We start from the raw sequence: 15613 nt of genomic DNA on the forward strand, positions 1-15613 counted from the left end.
GGAGATTGTGTGCACATCTAGTACCTGTGTTTAGGCCAGGTGCAGGACATCAAGGCAAGAATCAAAAAGAAGTTTAAAACATCTGCACACTGGTTTAAAGCTTCCAAACAATTTTATTAAGCTAGTAAAGAGAGGTTTATGTCATCTTCTCTGTTAATGATTTACTTATTCTTTCTAATTTTAATTTGGTGTCAATTCTTGTGTTTTACCATTCACCCAGATAATGCCTTTTTTACAACTCCTTTCTTCTCCTCTCAGGCTTCAGCCAGATGCAAGGGGCGGGACACGAGCAGCTCCGAAGCCTCCCGTTGGGCGACATGGAGCCCTTCTGTCTGACTGTCAATCCTCTAAGTGACAGCCTGTCCTTGCTTAGCCTGAGCAGTGAGAACCTGCAGCTAGCTGGTGAATATCAACCATCTGACCAGCAGGGGGAGCACCCGAGCTCCGAGTCCAGCGGCTCCCACTCGTCCACTGTGGACAATGGCAGCATTGAGGAGCTAGATGGCGACAGCAGCACAGTCAACGGCTCAGACCAGCTGCCCAGCTCCTCGGACGTTGCGTCTGCAGAGGACGAGGACACGATTGAGGAGTCTGTGTCCTGCGTTGTAGCAGAGCTCATAAGTCGGGTTGTGAGCTTGGAAGAGGAGGCAGATGGTGAAACCCTGCCTGAGACGGATTCAGACAGCACCTCCTCAGACACCTCCACCGGCATCTGTGTTGACCTGGCCCCCGATCCCGGCCCCCACCACCAGACCCTGCCGGAGATGCTGGCGGGAGGCACCCTGGAGTTCTTCTCCGTGGCAGCAGCTGACGTGACTGCAGAAGAGGAGCACAGAGAGGGTCTGACGCGGCACAGCTCGTACCCATCCATTGTTACGCTACGGGACAGCTCCGGCCCGGCCACTCCCGAACACAGCCTGCAGGTGGATGACCCCCAGGCACGCAAACGCAGCCATAGCAGCACACAGCTCAGCTTGAAAGGGAAGATCCTGGAGAAACTGGCGGACAAGTCTCCGGGGGCAAAGCCCAAAATCAAGAAGGCCAAGAGGAAAGAGGTGGAGAGGATGAGGAAGGCTGCTAGTCAGGCCGAAAAGCTACGCCCCAGCATATTCTTCGGGGACAGCCTGGATCTGGAGAACTGGTACAGCTGCGGGGAAGGGGAGGTGTCTGAGATCGAAAGCGACACCGGCTCGCCCAGTGGGGGCGCGGCTGGCTCCGTGGACAACGTTAACGGCACAGGAGCACGCAGATCGCCCTCGGCCCCGCCTCGCTTTAACATCCACCCGCTCTACCAGCACGTTCTGCTCTACCTCCAGCTATATGACTCCTCCAGGTCGCTTCATGCCCTGACGGCCATAGCGTCCATGCTCAGAGCTTCTCCCTCGGGCTTCGTGGGCGCCATCTCCACCACCAGCATCAACAACACCTACACTCCGCAGCTGTCGCTCCTCCAGAACCTCCTTGCCCGCCACCGGGTCTCCGTCATGGGCAAAGACTTCTACTGCCCCATCCCCCAGGACTCGCACTCACACTCGTTCCGCAGCGCCATGTACCTGGAGATCATCATCTCGCTCTGCCTCTACTTCCTACGTAGCTACTACTCGGCCCACGTGGTGGTCGGGGCCCAGGACCTGGCCGGGAACCGGGCCATGCAGCTGACCAGCGTCGAGGTCCTGACGCTGCTCTTCAGCGAGCTGGCCAAGGTGACGGGTGGCTCGGCCAAGGGCTTCGCCAGCTTCATCAGCGACGTGCTCTCTAAGTGCAAAGTCCAGAAGGTGGTGCTCCATTGCCTGCTGTCCTCCATATTCAGTGCCCAGAAGTGGCACGAGCAGCGGGCTGCGGGGGTCAACGCGGCCACCGTGGAGGAGGGTCTGTCGGAGGACAGCGTGATCAACCTATCGGAGGACCAGATAGACAGCTGCAGCGCCGTCCAGTCCCAGCTCCTCAGACTGCTGCAGAGCCTGGTGGTTCTGGAGCACCGGGTCCTGGTGTCGGCGGAGGAGGGAGGTGAAGGAGGGCCCGGCGGTGTGGGGGGCGCGGGGAGCGGAGGGACGGGCGCCGGCGCGGGGTTCGAGCTCCTGGGTGGTGAGGTGGAGCACGTCAACCCTCAGCAGCCGATGACATCGCTGCAGTACCTGCACGGACAGCCGATCACGGCGCAGGGCATGTTCCTGTGCGCCGTGATCAGGGCGCTGCATCAGCACCACGCGTGCAAGATGCATCCTCAGTGGATCGGGCTTATCACAGCCACACTGCCCTACATGGGGAAGGTGCTGAGGAGGGTGGTGGCCTCTGTCACCCTGCAGCTGTGTAGAAACCTGGACAACCTCCTTCAGCAGTATCGCTATGAGACAGGCATCACTGATACCAGGTACTGACGATTGCACTGTAGGCCTACTACTCAGTTCATTACAAATGTTGAATCTGTCATACATAGCAATTAGCAAATGACTTTTTTTTAGATTGAACCATGTTCAAATCATTTTGGAGGCCATGAGGGGGGTCATGAGAGGTCCCAGAGCTGGACGGGGCTCTAGACCACTGCTGAGATACCAAGCTAAAATACTGGTACTCACAATGGATGCAGCAAACCATGGCAACAACCATTACCCCATCCACACACACGCCTACTTTTTTTTCCTTTTTTTTCCTCCAATGCACACATGTAGCTAGCCCTTGTCCAAAAGGACAAACACGGATGGGCCATCAATAGGATCATTTTATAATTATTAATGCATCATTTTATGTTTATGCTGCCAGGATTGGTATCCTGCTCAGTATACATTTCAGCAAAACATTTGGAATTATTGCGTGATAAAAAAGCTATAAAGCAACATTATGTAAAATACTGCAGGTATCCAAGAATAGAGTACTTGTACTCGGTCATATCGGTGCAGCTAATTTTTTAGGTGTAAGTTTTAACCAAGATTATTAGGGGCCCAGGATATCAAGACATGGCCCTGCAAATGGGATATAATGTACTAGTGATATAAGGTTTACAATAGCAGGTTTAATATGATTTATGTCACTAGGTGGCACTGTTGACCATCACATGCCTTGCTTATCCACCACTACAAATTACCATTAGCTAGCTTCCTTGACTTATTTTAATCAACAAAACATTATTTTAACCAATCTGTATGGTAGATTATGTTAATACATACACATCTGCAGTGGTTGGAGGAGGTCTCCCTTCTCTTCCTTTGATATATTTTGACCCTGGTGTCAGTTACAGTAGACGGCGCACCGGATTGGACACTAGATGCGCTGCCATCTTTATTTTATTGTAGGTTGGGTTATGTTTTAATTACCTCTCTTTGTCGGGAGAGGGAGAAAACAAACTCTGACACTTTGAATACTATAGTACAATTGAATTATGAAGAACCAAGAAGAATGACATTTAAACCTCTTTATTCTCTTGACATTGTAGACCTCAGTGGATGGCTCTGTGCATCCCTCCTGATCTGATGCTCACAGTGCTGGAGGGGGTGACTGCCATCATCCACTACTGTCTACTGGACCCCACTGCCCAGTACCACCAGGTGAGGGTGCTGTGCACTACAAATTGATCTTATCCACTCTGGCCCACTGTCTTTTCTCATACATAAAAAATAAAATAAAGATGTCCATTTAGAATATCAACTGACAATGCCATTTAATGTTCCAAACCTTTATGTACTTGACTCTGGAACAGATTTAACTCATTTGTGCTTATTAAGTGCACAAATGCGCTTATTAAATAAGCACAAATGAATTACATGTAACCTGTTCCAGAGTCAACGTATCACATTAACAAATTTGAAAATAGACTCCAATGAAATAATTCCCCCCAGTCCATTTATAAATGTGTTAATATGATATGATGATGTTGTGCATTCTATAGTATTATACAGCATATATTCATAGAACATCCATTACTTTTGTCCAAGCATTTGGCTTAATGTGCATATCCCACTTTGTTCACCTAGTTGCAGGCAATTGAGAGTGTTGACCAGAAGCACCTGGCAGAGGCTCGTGCAGGTAGGAATGGGACAATATGAAAATTACATTATTGTGGCAAAAAGAATTGCGATTAACGATATTATCGCGATAATCAAAATATGCTTAAAACTCAAAATGCCACTTTTGTTTACCACTTGAATTCACTTGAATGGATTTGTGTAGAGTGAAATTAGAGTGTAACAAATGTGGTCTTTACAGGTTATCAAGTATAGAGGGTTTAAGTGGTACTTCGAATTCACCCTCGTAGTGTATGACGGAGAACAATTTCACGATTAATTAAAATCTCTGCGATATGATTATTGTGAGCGTATTTTTTTTATCACAGTAAACGATAACGATTATGGTCCCATCCCTTCGTGCAGGCATCCTGTCCATCCTCCATACCATCATGTCGTCCGTCACCCTGCTGTGGAGCGTTCTCTACCACGCCGACAGCTCCGACAGGCCTGTGGCTGCCTCCGCTGCCTCTACCTCCAACATCAACCTGGGCTCCACCAAGGTATGCTGGGAAAACAAACGGCGCCCCGCCGGAGAGAACAATTTACATTAACCCGGCCGTTAAGACCTGAGGCTGATTCTACAATTCTAAATCGGTTAGTTCTCAAACTTTTTCTGGTCGAGGACCCCTCAAATTGATATGTATTTGACCGCAAACCCCCCATCAAACCCCCCCCCATCAGAAGAGAACATTTGTGTTAAAAAAATCTAAATTATTCAATTATTTTCTAACAAGAGAGGTTAAAGATTTTTTAAAGATTTAAAGATTTTTCAAAAATAGCAAATTTACAAGATGCAGCCTTTTCTAAACGACTGTTCTAAATCCTAAGAGTTCTCTGAAAACCTTGTGTTGCTATATATATCTGCAGCTAAAATCTGAAATGACACGGATGCTTTCCCGGTTTAATGGGTTAAGTCAATGAGCCAGTAACATCTCTGTCTAGTTGGGAGATATATACTCCCAAGCAGTATTTAATTATTTTTTAGAAGCACAGTTATTTATTCTCTGAATAATTGTAGTTGAGCTGTTAGCTACAGAAAATTAAATGTGAGAGGAATGAGCTTTTTAAAGTCCAATTTGTGCGAGCTTTATCTAGCATCCTACTGCTGCTTTGTTTCACATTATACTGAGTAGAGCAGACAGAAATATTTTGTTATCATGGTGTTACAGGAATCTATAATATATTCCTAAATTGCACTTCCCTCAGGAGTAGTTTGTGTTGTCTGGAGCCTTGCCCAAATGAAATGAAGATGAATAACAGAGGACATAATTTTAACTTTGTGGTAGTCTCAAAGGAGAAAGGAACTGCACTGCAGTTTTCTCAGAACTTACTGACAAAATAAAAATCATTATGATTTCCCTGGGACATGGTAGCAGCTACATACAATATATTGTTGCTGTCAGGCAGAAACGTGGTATCTCCATTTTTTATATTTTTATATATTTTTAATACATTAATTTTATTTTTGGGCGGTGAAACCGCCCCTATAAGTGAGGTTTGGAAATTTGGACAATTATCCTGCGCTGTGATTGGCCAAAAAGTACCCCGCCTAACCCTGCACCGTGATTGGCCAATCACAGTCAATTCAGGACTGTGATTGGCCAGTGTCACATGACACATGTGCATAGCCCTATATAAGAAACCATAACTTAAAAAAAACATAAATTTGGTTTTTTTTAAGTTATGGTTTCGTCCATCATAAAGAGTGTTTCAATAAATGTATTCAAAACACCGCCCACTTCACACAGGGTGTGATTTTTTTCATAATAACAGTATTGAAAGTAACGGAAATAGCTGATCTACAAGCGCACAATGCGTCGTATTCACTATTTTTGAAACATTTAGGAAATTGTTGTCTGCCGGTTTTATAAATATTTAGCCAAAGAAATATATTAACACAAGCTTGTAACTACATTGGATCCATTGGAACGCAGGTTCCTTTTTACATTTCCTGATAAGTTGCGGTTTTGGACATACAAGGCACTCTGCAGTTTTAAATAAGTGACCTTTGATGTTTTCCTTATGGACTATAACTCGACAAGCTTTAACCAGGGTTTGTTTGTGTCTACTCAGCATCTTGGATTTAACAGGTGTTTTATTTCCTCCCGGCTCATAGAACCTCCGCCAGCAGATTCTTGAGCTGCTGGGTCCAATCTCCATGAACCACGGGGCTCATTTTATGGCTGCTATTGCCTATGTCTGGAATGAAAGGAAAAATGCCAAGACTCCAGCAAGGATCAAGGTTGGTTTCATAAAACTGCAACATATATCAGGTTGTCTTCTTGGCAGCTCAGTGGACTAATTTGCAATATACAGTGATGAATTATGTGCTTCTCTGATATTTTCTTCCTCACTTCACTGTCTATATTATGTACTGTATCGTACTGTATATTATTTCCTTTCTCTTAGTTTCTACTATTCTTACAATATACCATGTGTGTGTGTGTGTCTGTATGTTCCCGGTTTGTTTGGTAGGTGATACCCGTTGCCAGTGAGGAACAGCTGCTACTGGTGGAGTTGGTGCGCTCGGTGAGCGCCATGCGCACAGAGACGGTCATGCAGACGGTCAAGGAGGTCCTAAAACAACCTCCAGCCATTGCTAAAGAAAAGGTTGGTCATTTCCATCAAGGGCCCACAATATATACAACTACCGACTTTTACCAGTGCAGACATCACAAAGTAAAGTTATCCGTTTTCATTTAACTCGGAGAGTGTACAAATTTAATCCACCGAATGGATCCACATTTCACACTATGGAGTTTACTGTGCAGTCCCTCATCTTAACTGTATTAGTGAAAGTGATCTCAATATTTCCACGGCTAAAATGTCTTTTACGGTAGTGAAATGTAGTGTAACTCCCTACATTATCCCAATTCCTTCATCTCTTTTTTTCTCCAACAGAAGCACCTGTCTTTGGAAGTCTGCATGCTGCAGTTCTTCTATGCCTACGTCCAGAGGTGAGATCTGTGCTTCTCAACATCTGAATGCACCTGGCTCATACTGTAGGACCCTAGTCTCTCGCTGATTTTAACCCATTAAGACCTGAGGCAGATTCTACAAATGCCTTCTAAATCAATGGTTCTCAAACTTTTTCGTAATTCAAAATTATTCAAGATTTTTCAAAAATAGCAGATAATGACTAAACTTTCTCGGTTTTGATGGGTTAAACCAGTAGACCTTTCTGAAAGTTTCATCATGCTTTTTTTGTTCAGAACCTCATATTCATCAAACCTTGTTCTTGTGAATTATTGGCAATACGTTTCATGTATAGTGAAACCTCAGTGTTAAATTAACAAAAAATGGACCCACAAGGGTCCATAATTATTTAACACTTCAGATTTGACAGTATAATAATATGCTGTCGATTGTCCCCCCCTAGGATTCCTGTGTCTAGTTTGGTGGACAGCTGGCCATCTCTGCTTGCACTGCTGAAAGACTCTGTACAGCTGGGACTTCCTGCCCCTGGACAGTTCCTCATACTGGGGTTCGTTTTATCTCCTCCACTCTTCCATGTGGAACTGTTCTCTCTTTACACTCCCAACCTATCTGGCTTAGCCTCAAACTGTAACCAGTCAGTGTGTGGTTGTTAATACAAAGCAGCTAATTAACTGGTGGTTGAGTAGCTCAGAAGCATTCAGTCCTTAGAGACTCAAACCTCTCACACCCCGGCAGTGGATAAGGATAAGGATAATTCCTTTTAACAGGACGTTCATGAAAGTCCTTGCGGGCTTGTTTCCAATGAGGGCCTGTGCGCAATTAGGGGTTAAGAGTCTTGCTCAGGGACAAATTTCATTTCATCGACACATATTAGGGCATTAACGAATAGTGATTTATGGTATTCGAATTATTCGACCCAAAAGTATTCGATTATTCGATTTGATTATAAAAAATTAAAAAATTAAACATTTTAAAAAAAGTTTTTTTTTTTTTTTTTTTCAATTGCATTGATGACTCGACTCAAGGAATGCGAGTTGACGTCACACCAGAGCTCACAGCTGCATGTCTGCTCTAGAAAAGCCACTAAAAAAAAAAATTCTTAAAAAAAAAAAAAAAAAATGCTTTTTTTTTCTTTTTCTTTTTTTTTCTTCGAATAGTCGAATAGTGGTTTGATAGTCGAATAGTCGGTTTGATATTCGAATATTCGAATATTCGACTATTCTGTGAATGCCCTAACACATATGCTGGCGTGGCCTGGAATCGTACCTGGGGCAACCAAGGCCTCTGGCTCCCTAGGCGGGCTCACTAACCACTCAGCTATGGCCGCCCCTAAAGGCTGACATGCGGTATAATGTGTTGGTTTTCTTCTCCTCTCTAGGGTTCTGAACGAGTTCATCTTAAAGAACCCCAATCTGGAGAGCAAGAAGGACCAACGGGAGCTTCAGGTAATTCCTAGCCTGGCATGGCCAGACTAATATCACTGCGTAGATATTATTCTGGAATCTCTGTGTGGAACCTGCATTTCCGAGGGGGAAATTAAAAAAATGCCTCTGGTGATAAACCTGCCCCATATGTGCATGCTGGGCTCTGATTGGTCCAGCACAACTTCGGAGGAAGCGAAATGAAATCTCTATTGAGAGGGGCCAGACCTAATCTGCCAAGGGCAATCTTTTTTTTGCAATGGCAGATTCATCTGGAACCAGGCTAGGTAATTCCATCCATAATGTTTTTTGATAATAGTTACTCATTCGTGTTTCTCTCCAACATGGTGTCTTTCTCTCTACACATGTGCTACGTTGCACTTCAGTAGTTGGGTCGTTGCTCTCTCGGAATTTAAAAGCTTCAACTGCTGTATTCACGGAATATCACTCCTATACGCAGGATGTGACCCATAAGGTGGTGGAGGCTATCGGGACCATCGCAGGCTCCTCTCTGGAGCAGACTACCTGGCTGAGGAGGAACCTGGAGGTCAAGGCCTCTCCTCAGATAGTTGTGGAAGGGAACAACCTGGAGTCTGATGTGGAAGGTGAGGATGCTTATAGTATCTGCACAGCGGCCTTATGGGACCTCACAATTGTACCTGTGAATGTGTCATTGCATATTGTGTTAATTACTTTCAGCTGCTGTAGGTACAATTTAGTACATTTATACACATGTTGGAACTTGCACAACTTGCACACTTGAAACTCTATTAATACATCTTTTGTGGTCTGGACCTGTGACCTGACTTGATGAATATTGAAGTAGATCGTTATGTTGTCACTTAACAAAAAGAAGGTGCGTTACTAGAGTTAAGTGTGCAGCCTTTATTTTATTGTCACTTAAGCTGGTTTGACACTAACTAGTCTTGCTCTATATAGAACGAGCACACCATTCAAAGTAATAGGGTGACCGAATAGAACAGGGCATGGGAGTTCAATGGAGAAGTGGCCTCTTGTTCTATTCAGTTCCTCAAGCTCTATATAGGTCTCCAAGCATGATATTTTATGTGAATGAATTGTGGTATTGTGAGAAAGGGGGGGGGGGACAAAAAAATAACAGGTGTATCTTTTGGTCATGTGCACTCGATATGTTGAAGTTATCAGCCCACTGTGGTGTTGTCTGCTCTCACATCAGCATGGCTGCATGCATGCTGTGCTGTACTAATGGTCGGTGTATGTCTTTTTAGATTTAATGCTCACAGTGACGGAGACTGCCAGCTTCACTCCATCAGTATACAGTGTTCACGCACTCACACTGCTGGCTGAGGTAAAACAACACACTCTAGCCTGTCATCTGGCTCTGTGCAGTACATCTTTCTTTCAGCCCGCCGGTTATTAATATACTTTTCACACTGCATCTCGATTGTGTCGGGCCAAGTTTGTTTTCTAGGCCTGTGCACTTCTAAACATGTACAAGTCTGGACACGGTCATACACTAATACACTCCCACTGAACCCCTAATGGCTGATTTATAATCATATCCCTGCCCCTACTTCAGTCCTTATAAGCAAACCAATAAATCAATAGGATTGGACTTGAGGTGGCGCTGAAGAATTGAATTCCCTGGCTGACTGCTCCTAGCTTGGCTCTCTTGGCTAACTGTGTATGGTGCAGCTATTTGCTGCCGATTGCAGCTCTTAGATTAATGTGTTTTACTTAGCGCAATATATTAGATGCTGTGCTGCAAAGCACATCGCCATTATGCTTTGTGTTTTCATATTGGTGCAGTGTTGTAATGCTGTGGCCATACTGAATTCTAATTTACAGCCAAGGAACCTCACAGAGAACGCATGGAGAATTACAGCTTCTGAAAACATTTTCGAAGCAGAAAGTAATATTGTTGCCACTTACAGCCAATTGCCGGAACACTTTTGGTTGGTTTGTGAGTTAATCAATCTGGCCACCAATGTATTCACTTTGCTATTAAAGCAATTTCACTGCGGAAATAATGCAAGTGTCTGGTGAGCTCTGACATCTACCTTGCTGGTTTTAAAAAATACTTTTGGAGCTGGATCCAGTGTGCGTACTCTGTTTTCTTTTAGCTCTTAAGTCTACCAGCCACTGTGGGTACTAGATTAAAGATGTGAACCCTATGGTCCCTATTTTATAATAGGCAAACATCCGGTGAAAATAGGCTAACATTCGCCGGAAATAGCTGATCTACAAGCTCACAACGCTTCGCATTTTGAGCTTGTAGATCGTCTATTTTTGGCTAAGATATTAGGTGTGGAGGGGATCAACTATAGACCCCTGGGTGACCCCAGTTAATGAACTAATTGAAGTTTATATATGGTTAAAGTAGTTAAAAAGATCCCTTGCCCTGTTTGGAAGCATGGTGCTGTACGTCCATGCTTCCAACTAACAAGTGACCAACTCCAGTCCATACAGTATACCATCACTGTCAGGAGGAAAACGTGTATGTCCAAAACCATTGCCTTTTTTAAGGAAATTGAAAAAACAACCTGTGTTACTGTGGATACCGAAAGTAGCAGATCTACAAGCTTGTGAGCTTGTAGATCGACTATTTTCACTACTTTGGTGAGACACTGTCATATGACGAAGTAGAGCATTCATTTAGAAAGAAATATGTGTGTGTGTCAGGTGCTGGCTCATCTCCTGGACATGGTGTTCTACAGTGATGAGAAGGAGAGAGTTATCCCACTGCTAGTTAACATCATGCACTATGTGGTGCCCTACCTCCGTAACCACAGGTTAGAACTTTTGCACAAGTTTTAGTAGTTGGTGTTAAGGCATCCTGTTATCTTTTAATTTGAATGTTCACATTAAGTTATATAATGCCATAGGATGATATGGCTTTTGATATTGAAATGTACTCTGTTAACTTTTTTCTTTCAATTTAGAAAATGGCAAAGTATAAAAGAGAAATATTTTGAAATGTTAATGGAGAAGAATCAATACTCCCTCATTAACTCATTCCCTGCCTAGAACGACTAAAACGACTTTTGTCCTTTAAGCCCCCCCTTTTTATTTTTTTTTTCTTATTTATTTATTTATTTTTTAACCCAAAGACCAAGGAGATATGATTTGTTGAAGATCTAGACTCCCATCCACTTCACTGTTAACTTAAAACTTAAACATTTTGTATCTCGGCTCCTGAGTACTTTTTTTTTTTAATTAAAAATCTCTGGCAGTGGGCAAACGCAAAAAAATAAAGTTCTGGCAGTGAATGAGTTAAGAAATGAGAGAGATGAAGCTACTTTATTTAAGTGTGACCATGAGTCACATTGTAATAAAAATGGCGGTTCAGAGTGATGCATTCTGTCGTTCCTCTCTTCTTGGCAGTGCCCACAATGCCCCCAGTTACCGGGCCTGTATCCAGCTGCTTAGCAGTCTGAGTGGGTACCAGTACACCCGGCGCGCCTGGAAGAAAGAAGCGTTCGACCTCTTTATGGACCATACTTTCTTCCAAATGGATTCCTCCTGTGTCAGCCAGTGAGTAGGGAGAGGGACATGGCTTGTGCGTGAGTTGGTCAGTCTGTCTGTGTGTACCCACATGGAATATTGGCCTGTTAATTAGCAACACAATTTACTTATTTTTCAGTTGGAGAGCCATCATTGACCACTTGATGACTCACGATAAGACCACATTCCGAGACCTAATGAGTAAGCTTTGATCAATCAATCAATCTAATTTGTTGTCGACGTGTATTACGACCGGGTGTTGACATACACCAGTTTCAGCTATGTTTATAATAAAATCAACAGGTCAGAGGTGTATGCTTATCCTCATCATATGTTAGCTATACAGAACCCTATAACTGTCCTCTGCATTGTTTTTCTTTTGAAGTTTTGTATCTCCACTGCATAATTGGTCTAATTCTGTACATCCCACACAATCATTTTGAACTGAATTAAAGCTTCTGTGAACAGATATAAGATTATTGGCTAGACATTGGTGTAGTATGTCATCAACAAATTAATTGCATGTGTTGTAATCCTGGAGCATGCAATCAGTTGAATGACAATATCTATGTGATATAGTAATAGCCTAGCGGCTAATATCTGCTAGACTCATGGTGTCTGTGGGGGTGTCCTTCCAGCCCGTGTGGCCGTGGCTCAGAGCAGCTCTCTGAACCTGTTCACCAACCGGGACGCTGAGCTGGAGCAGAGGGCCATGCTTCTCAAACGGCTGGCCTTCACCATCTACAGCAGCGAGGTGGACCAATACCAGAAATACCTTCCAGACATACAGGGTAAAGAAAAAGAGATCTTCCCCCGTAAAAGAGGTCCTGTGGGATTTCACCTCTATAAATACAGGTCAATTAATTAAAGAAAAATAAGACTAATCTTTTGTTTACAAACAAATATCCAAAAAGTGTATGCAAGTCTGATAGTGATCTACTGAGAGCTGAATCATGAGTATTCTTGACTTAATGGTGTATAAGTGACTAATTGTTCCTTGTGTTCTGAAGTTGGAGTTGAAGTTGTACAGTAAATTAAGTCATGTTCAAACTTTCCCATGAACAAGTTTGTGTAGTTCAGTTCTAAATGTTCCCATTTCTGTACAGAACTACAAAAATATTTTCAGTGCTCGAACATACGGTACATGCACTAGGGCACAGCCACTCTAAACATCCTTGCTTTCTCAAACAACATGCTTTTCTACACCCATTGTCACAAAGTAGTTGTAGAATTGGTTTTCCGTTCACACGCCCCATGAGGCAGATCCTTATCCTCTCTGTTGTGTTCATGTGTGTGGGTTCAGAGCGCCTGGTGGAGAGCCTCCGACTGCCTCAGGTGCCAATCCTCCATGCTCAGGTGTTTCTGTTCTTCAGAGTTCTGCTGCTGCGCATGTCTCCACAACACCTCACCTCACTGTGGCCCACCATGATCACCGAACTGGTCTGTACTATTACAGTCTTGTGCTCACACACACACTCACTCAGTTTCTCTCACACTCTCACAAATTATGTGCCTCATACTACTGTATGACAATGACAGAGCTCATATCTCTGCAAACCTCTCTCTGCAGGTGCAGGTGTTTTTACTGATGGAACAGGAGCTAACGGCAGATGAGGACATATCCAGGTAACTGTTGACATCAGTGCAAGCAATACTATATATGAGTGCATTGCAGCAGCAAAGATAGAGCTAACTTTTTATTGTCCATCAAATGGCTAACGGTTGAAACACATAAAAAGCTGTTGTTAGTAGAAGACCTGTTTTCAATGTACTAATATGATTTTGTAATAATATAAAATTATTATTATTTATTTTTTCATAAGGTGAAATTCTCCCTTCATTGAAACTGTTCATACATATTGAATGAATTAACAAAAATGTACGTATGTATTTAATGTGTCCTATTATCAATTTCCCCATGTGATGAATTATCCTCTCCTCTCCATCTCTAGGACATCAGGGCCATCTGTGGCCGGGTTGGAGACCACCTACTCAGGAGGGAACGGCTTCTCCACATCCTACAATAGCCAGCGCTGGCTCAACCTCTACCTGTCTGCCTGCAAGCTGCTAGACCTGGCTCTGGCACTACCCTCAGAGAGCCTGCCACAGTTCCAGATGTCAGTACAAATATGCCTGTTTGCGTCAGGTGTTGTTTACAATAGAGAAGCAATGAGCACGTGTCCATATAAATATATTAAACTGTAATGTATTTTGTATATCATCCAAAGTCATCCAAAGACTATTGCCCATTGACTAGAAGTTAAAGTATGTATACTTTACATTGCTGCTGATATAATTTTCCAAAGTATCATACCATAGAGTTTGGCACAATCACGTTCATGTTGACATGAATTCAAATGTGATTTTCATTCGTACAATAATATTTTCTCCAGGGGACTATTTGCTAGACTTTTCAAATCAATCTACATTTTCAACTGGATTACAAACCAAGGGCCCAGCTTCCTGCTTTGAAATTGACTCGAATAAGGAAGACCGTTCAAGTGACAGTTCATATGAATGGCCTGTAGTTTCGCTGTTTTACCCCTGCTGGTGTCAGAAAGAATTTATCTCAACGCAAGTGGATGGGTTTTTGACGAACTTTTGACTTGATTTTCTTACCTCGATAAACATTGTCATAAATACTATATGCTTCCAATCGCTAGTTTAAAGTCTCCTTTCAATCATCATGATATGCGTTTTGGTAAATTATGGTCCCATTTATTTTCAAATTGACGATAAAGTAGGCTATGGTCTAGGAGGGGCGGGATGATTTGATTGACAAGCTACACAACCAATAGCATTCATTCCCCGCTCCCGCTCTTTATTGACAAGCTACCCAACCAATACTGGTCTGGTTGCATTCTGCAGGATATGACGTGATATGACGCGATATTGAAAGAGGGCGGATTTGAAATTCCTGAACAATCGGCTTCATTTACGGTCTGTAGAAACCAATGGCGTAGCTTCGTCCATTCTTTTTATACAGTCTATGATTAAAACACAACAATAAAATAACTGACAAAAAAATAAAGGCAACGGAAAGGTCACTGTGTTGGATTACCTAACTCAAGCACGTTTTAGGTCTCTGCAAGTTGACTTTAACACAGTACTGAAATGAAAAGATGGTATGCTTTGGAAAATCGTCTGCCATAATGACATACAATAACTCATGTATGTATCTTTTAAAGTCATGGTCACATACTGTGTGCACTGTATCACCATTTGTTTCCCTACTAAGTCAAATACAACGTAAAATGTCTGCTATATTACCCTTCCAAATATATGATTTTGTGTTTGCCTACTCAGAAGAACTCTCTCTTGAAAAGGTAGAGGTTGAATCACACTGATGAAATAAAGAACCCAGTGCCTTAAAGTGTGCTATCTCATCCCAGGTACCGCTGGGCATTCATCCCAGAGGCCTCAGATGACTCTGGCCTGGAAGTGAGACGCCAGGGGACCCACCAGCGAGAGTTTAAGCCCTATGTGGTCCGACTGGCCAAGCTGTTGAGGAAACGAGCCAAGGTATTTTGACCGCTTCTGTCCATTGTAATAAGCCTGCAGGGGTGACTTGCTGATTGAGACAAAGTAGATTTTACAAAGCATGTGCATGGGGCAAGACTGATTAACTGTTCCCTTTGAAGTGAAACCTTCTGCCTAAATACGAGTGACTCATTCTAGGTGCACCCTGGCAGGGTGGGATTTCCCACCCGTGAGTGAGTATGAAGCAAGAGCAAAATGGCCGCAGTGTTGGTCAATGTCACAGCCCTGTTG

At 43.3% G+C, this 15613-nt stretch overlaps 1 protein-coding gene across 1 annotated transcript in view; it reads left to right on the forward strand.

Moving 5' to 3' along the window:
- dop1a (DOP1 leucine zipper like protein A) overlaps window positions 1-15613 on the forward strand; it is a 42078-nt gene that overhangs the window by 25968 nt on the left and 497 nt on the right. Inside the window, exons 19-37 of the mRNA XM_080427437.1 lie at window positions 259-2371; window positions 3431-3542; window positions 3969-4020; window positions 4365-4501; window positions 6118-6243; window positions 6477-6611; window positions 6903-6958; window positions 7381-7485; window positions 8317-8383; window positions 8820-8964; window positions 9607-9686; window positions 11021-11130; window positions 11723-11872; window positions 11982-12043; window positions 12481-12633; window positions 13146-13282; window positions 13413-13468; window positions 13795-13959; window positions 15235-15364. Coding sequence (XP_080283563.1) covers window positions 259-2371; window positions 3431-3542; window positions 3969-4020; window positions 4365-4501; window positions 6118-6243; window positions 6477-6611; window positions 6903-6958; window positions 7381-7485; window positions 8317-8383; window positions 8820-8964; window positions 9607-9686; window positions 11021-11130; window positions 11723-11872; window positions 11982-12043; window positions 12481-12633; window positions 13146-13282; window positions 13413-13468; window positions 13795-13959; window positions 15235-15364 — 4091 coding nt within the window. The remainder of the gene's footprint in view (window positions 1-258; window positions 2372-3430; window positions 3543-3968; window positions 4021-4364; window positions 4502-6117; window positions 6244-6476; window positions 6612-6902; window positions 6959-7380; window positions 7486-8316; window positions 8384-8819; window positions 8965-9606; window positions 9687-11020; window positions 11131-11722; window positions 11873-11981; window positions 12044-12480; window positions 12634-13145; window positions 13283-13412; window positions 13469-13794; window positions 13960-15234; window positions 15365-15613) is intronic.

This window comes from Gymnoscopelus braueri (assembly GCF_963280865.1).
Source record: "Gymnoscopelus braueri genome assembly, chromosome: 4".
NCBI lineage: Eukaryota > Metazoa > Chordata > Actinopteri > Myctophiformes > Myctophidae > Gymnoscopelus > Gymnoscopelus braueri.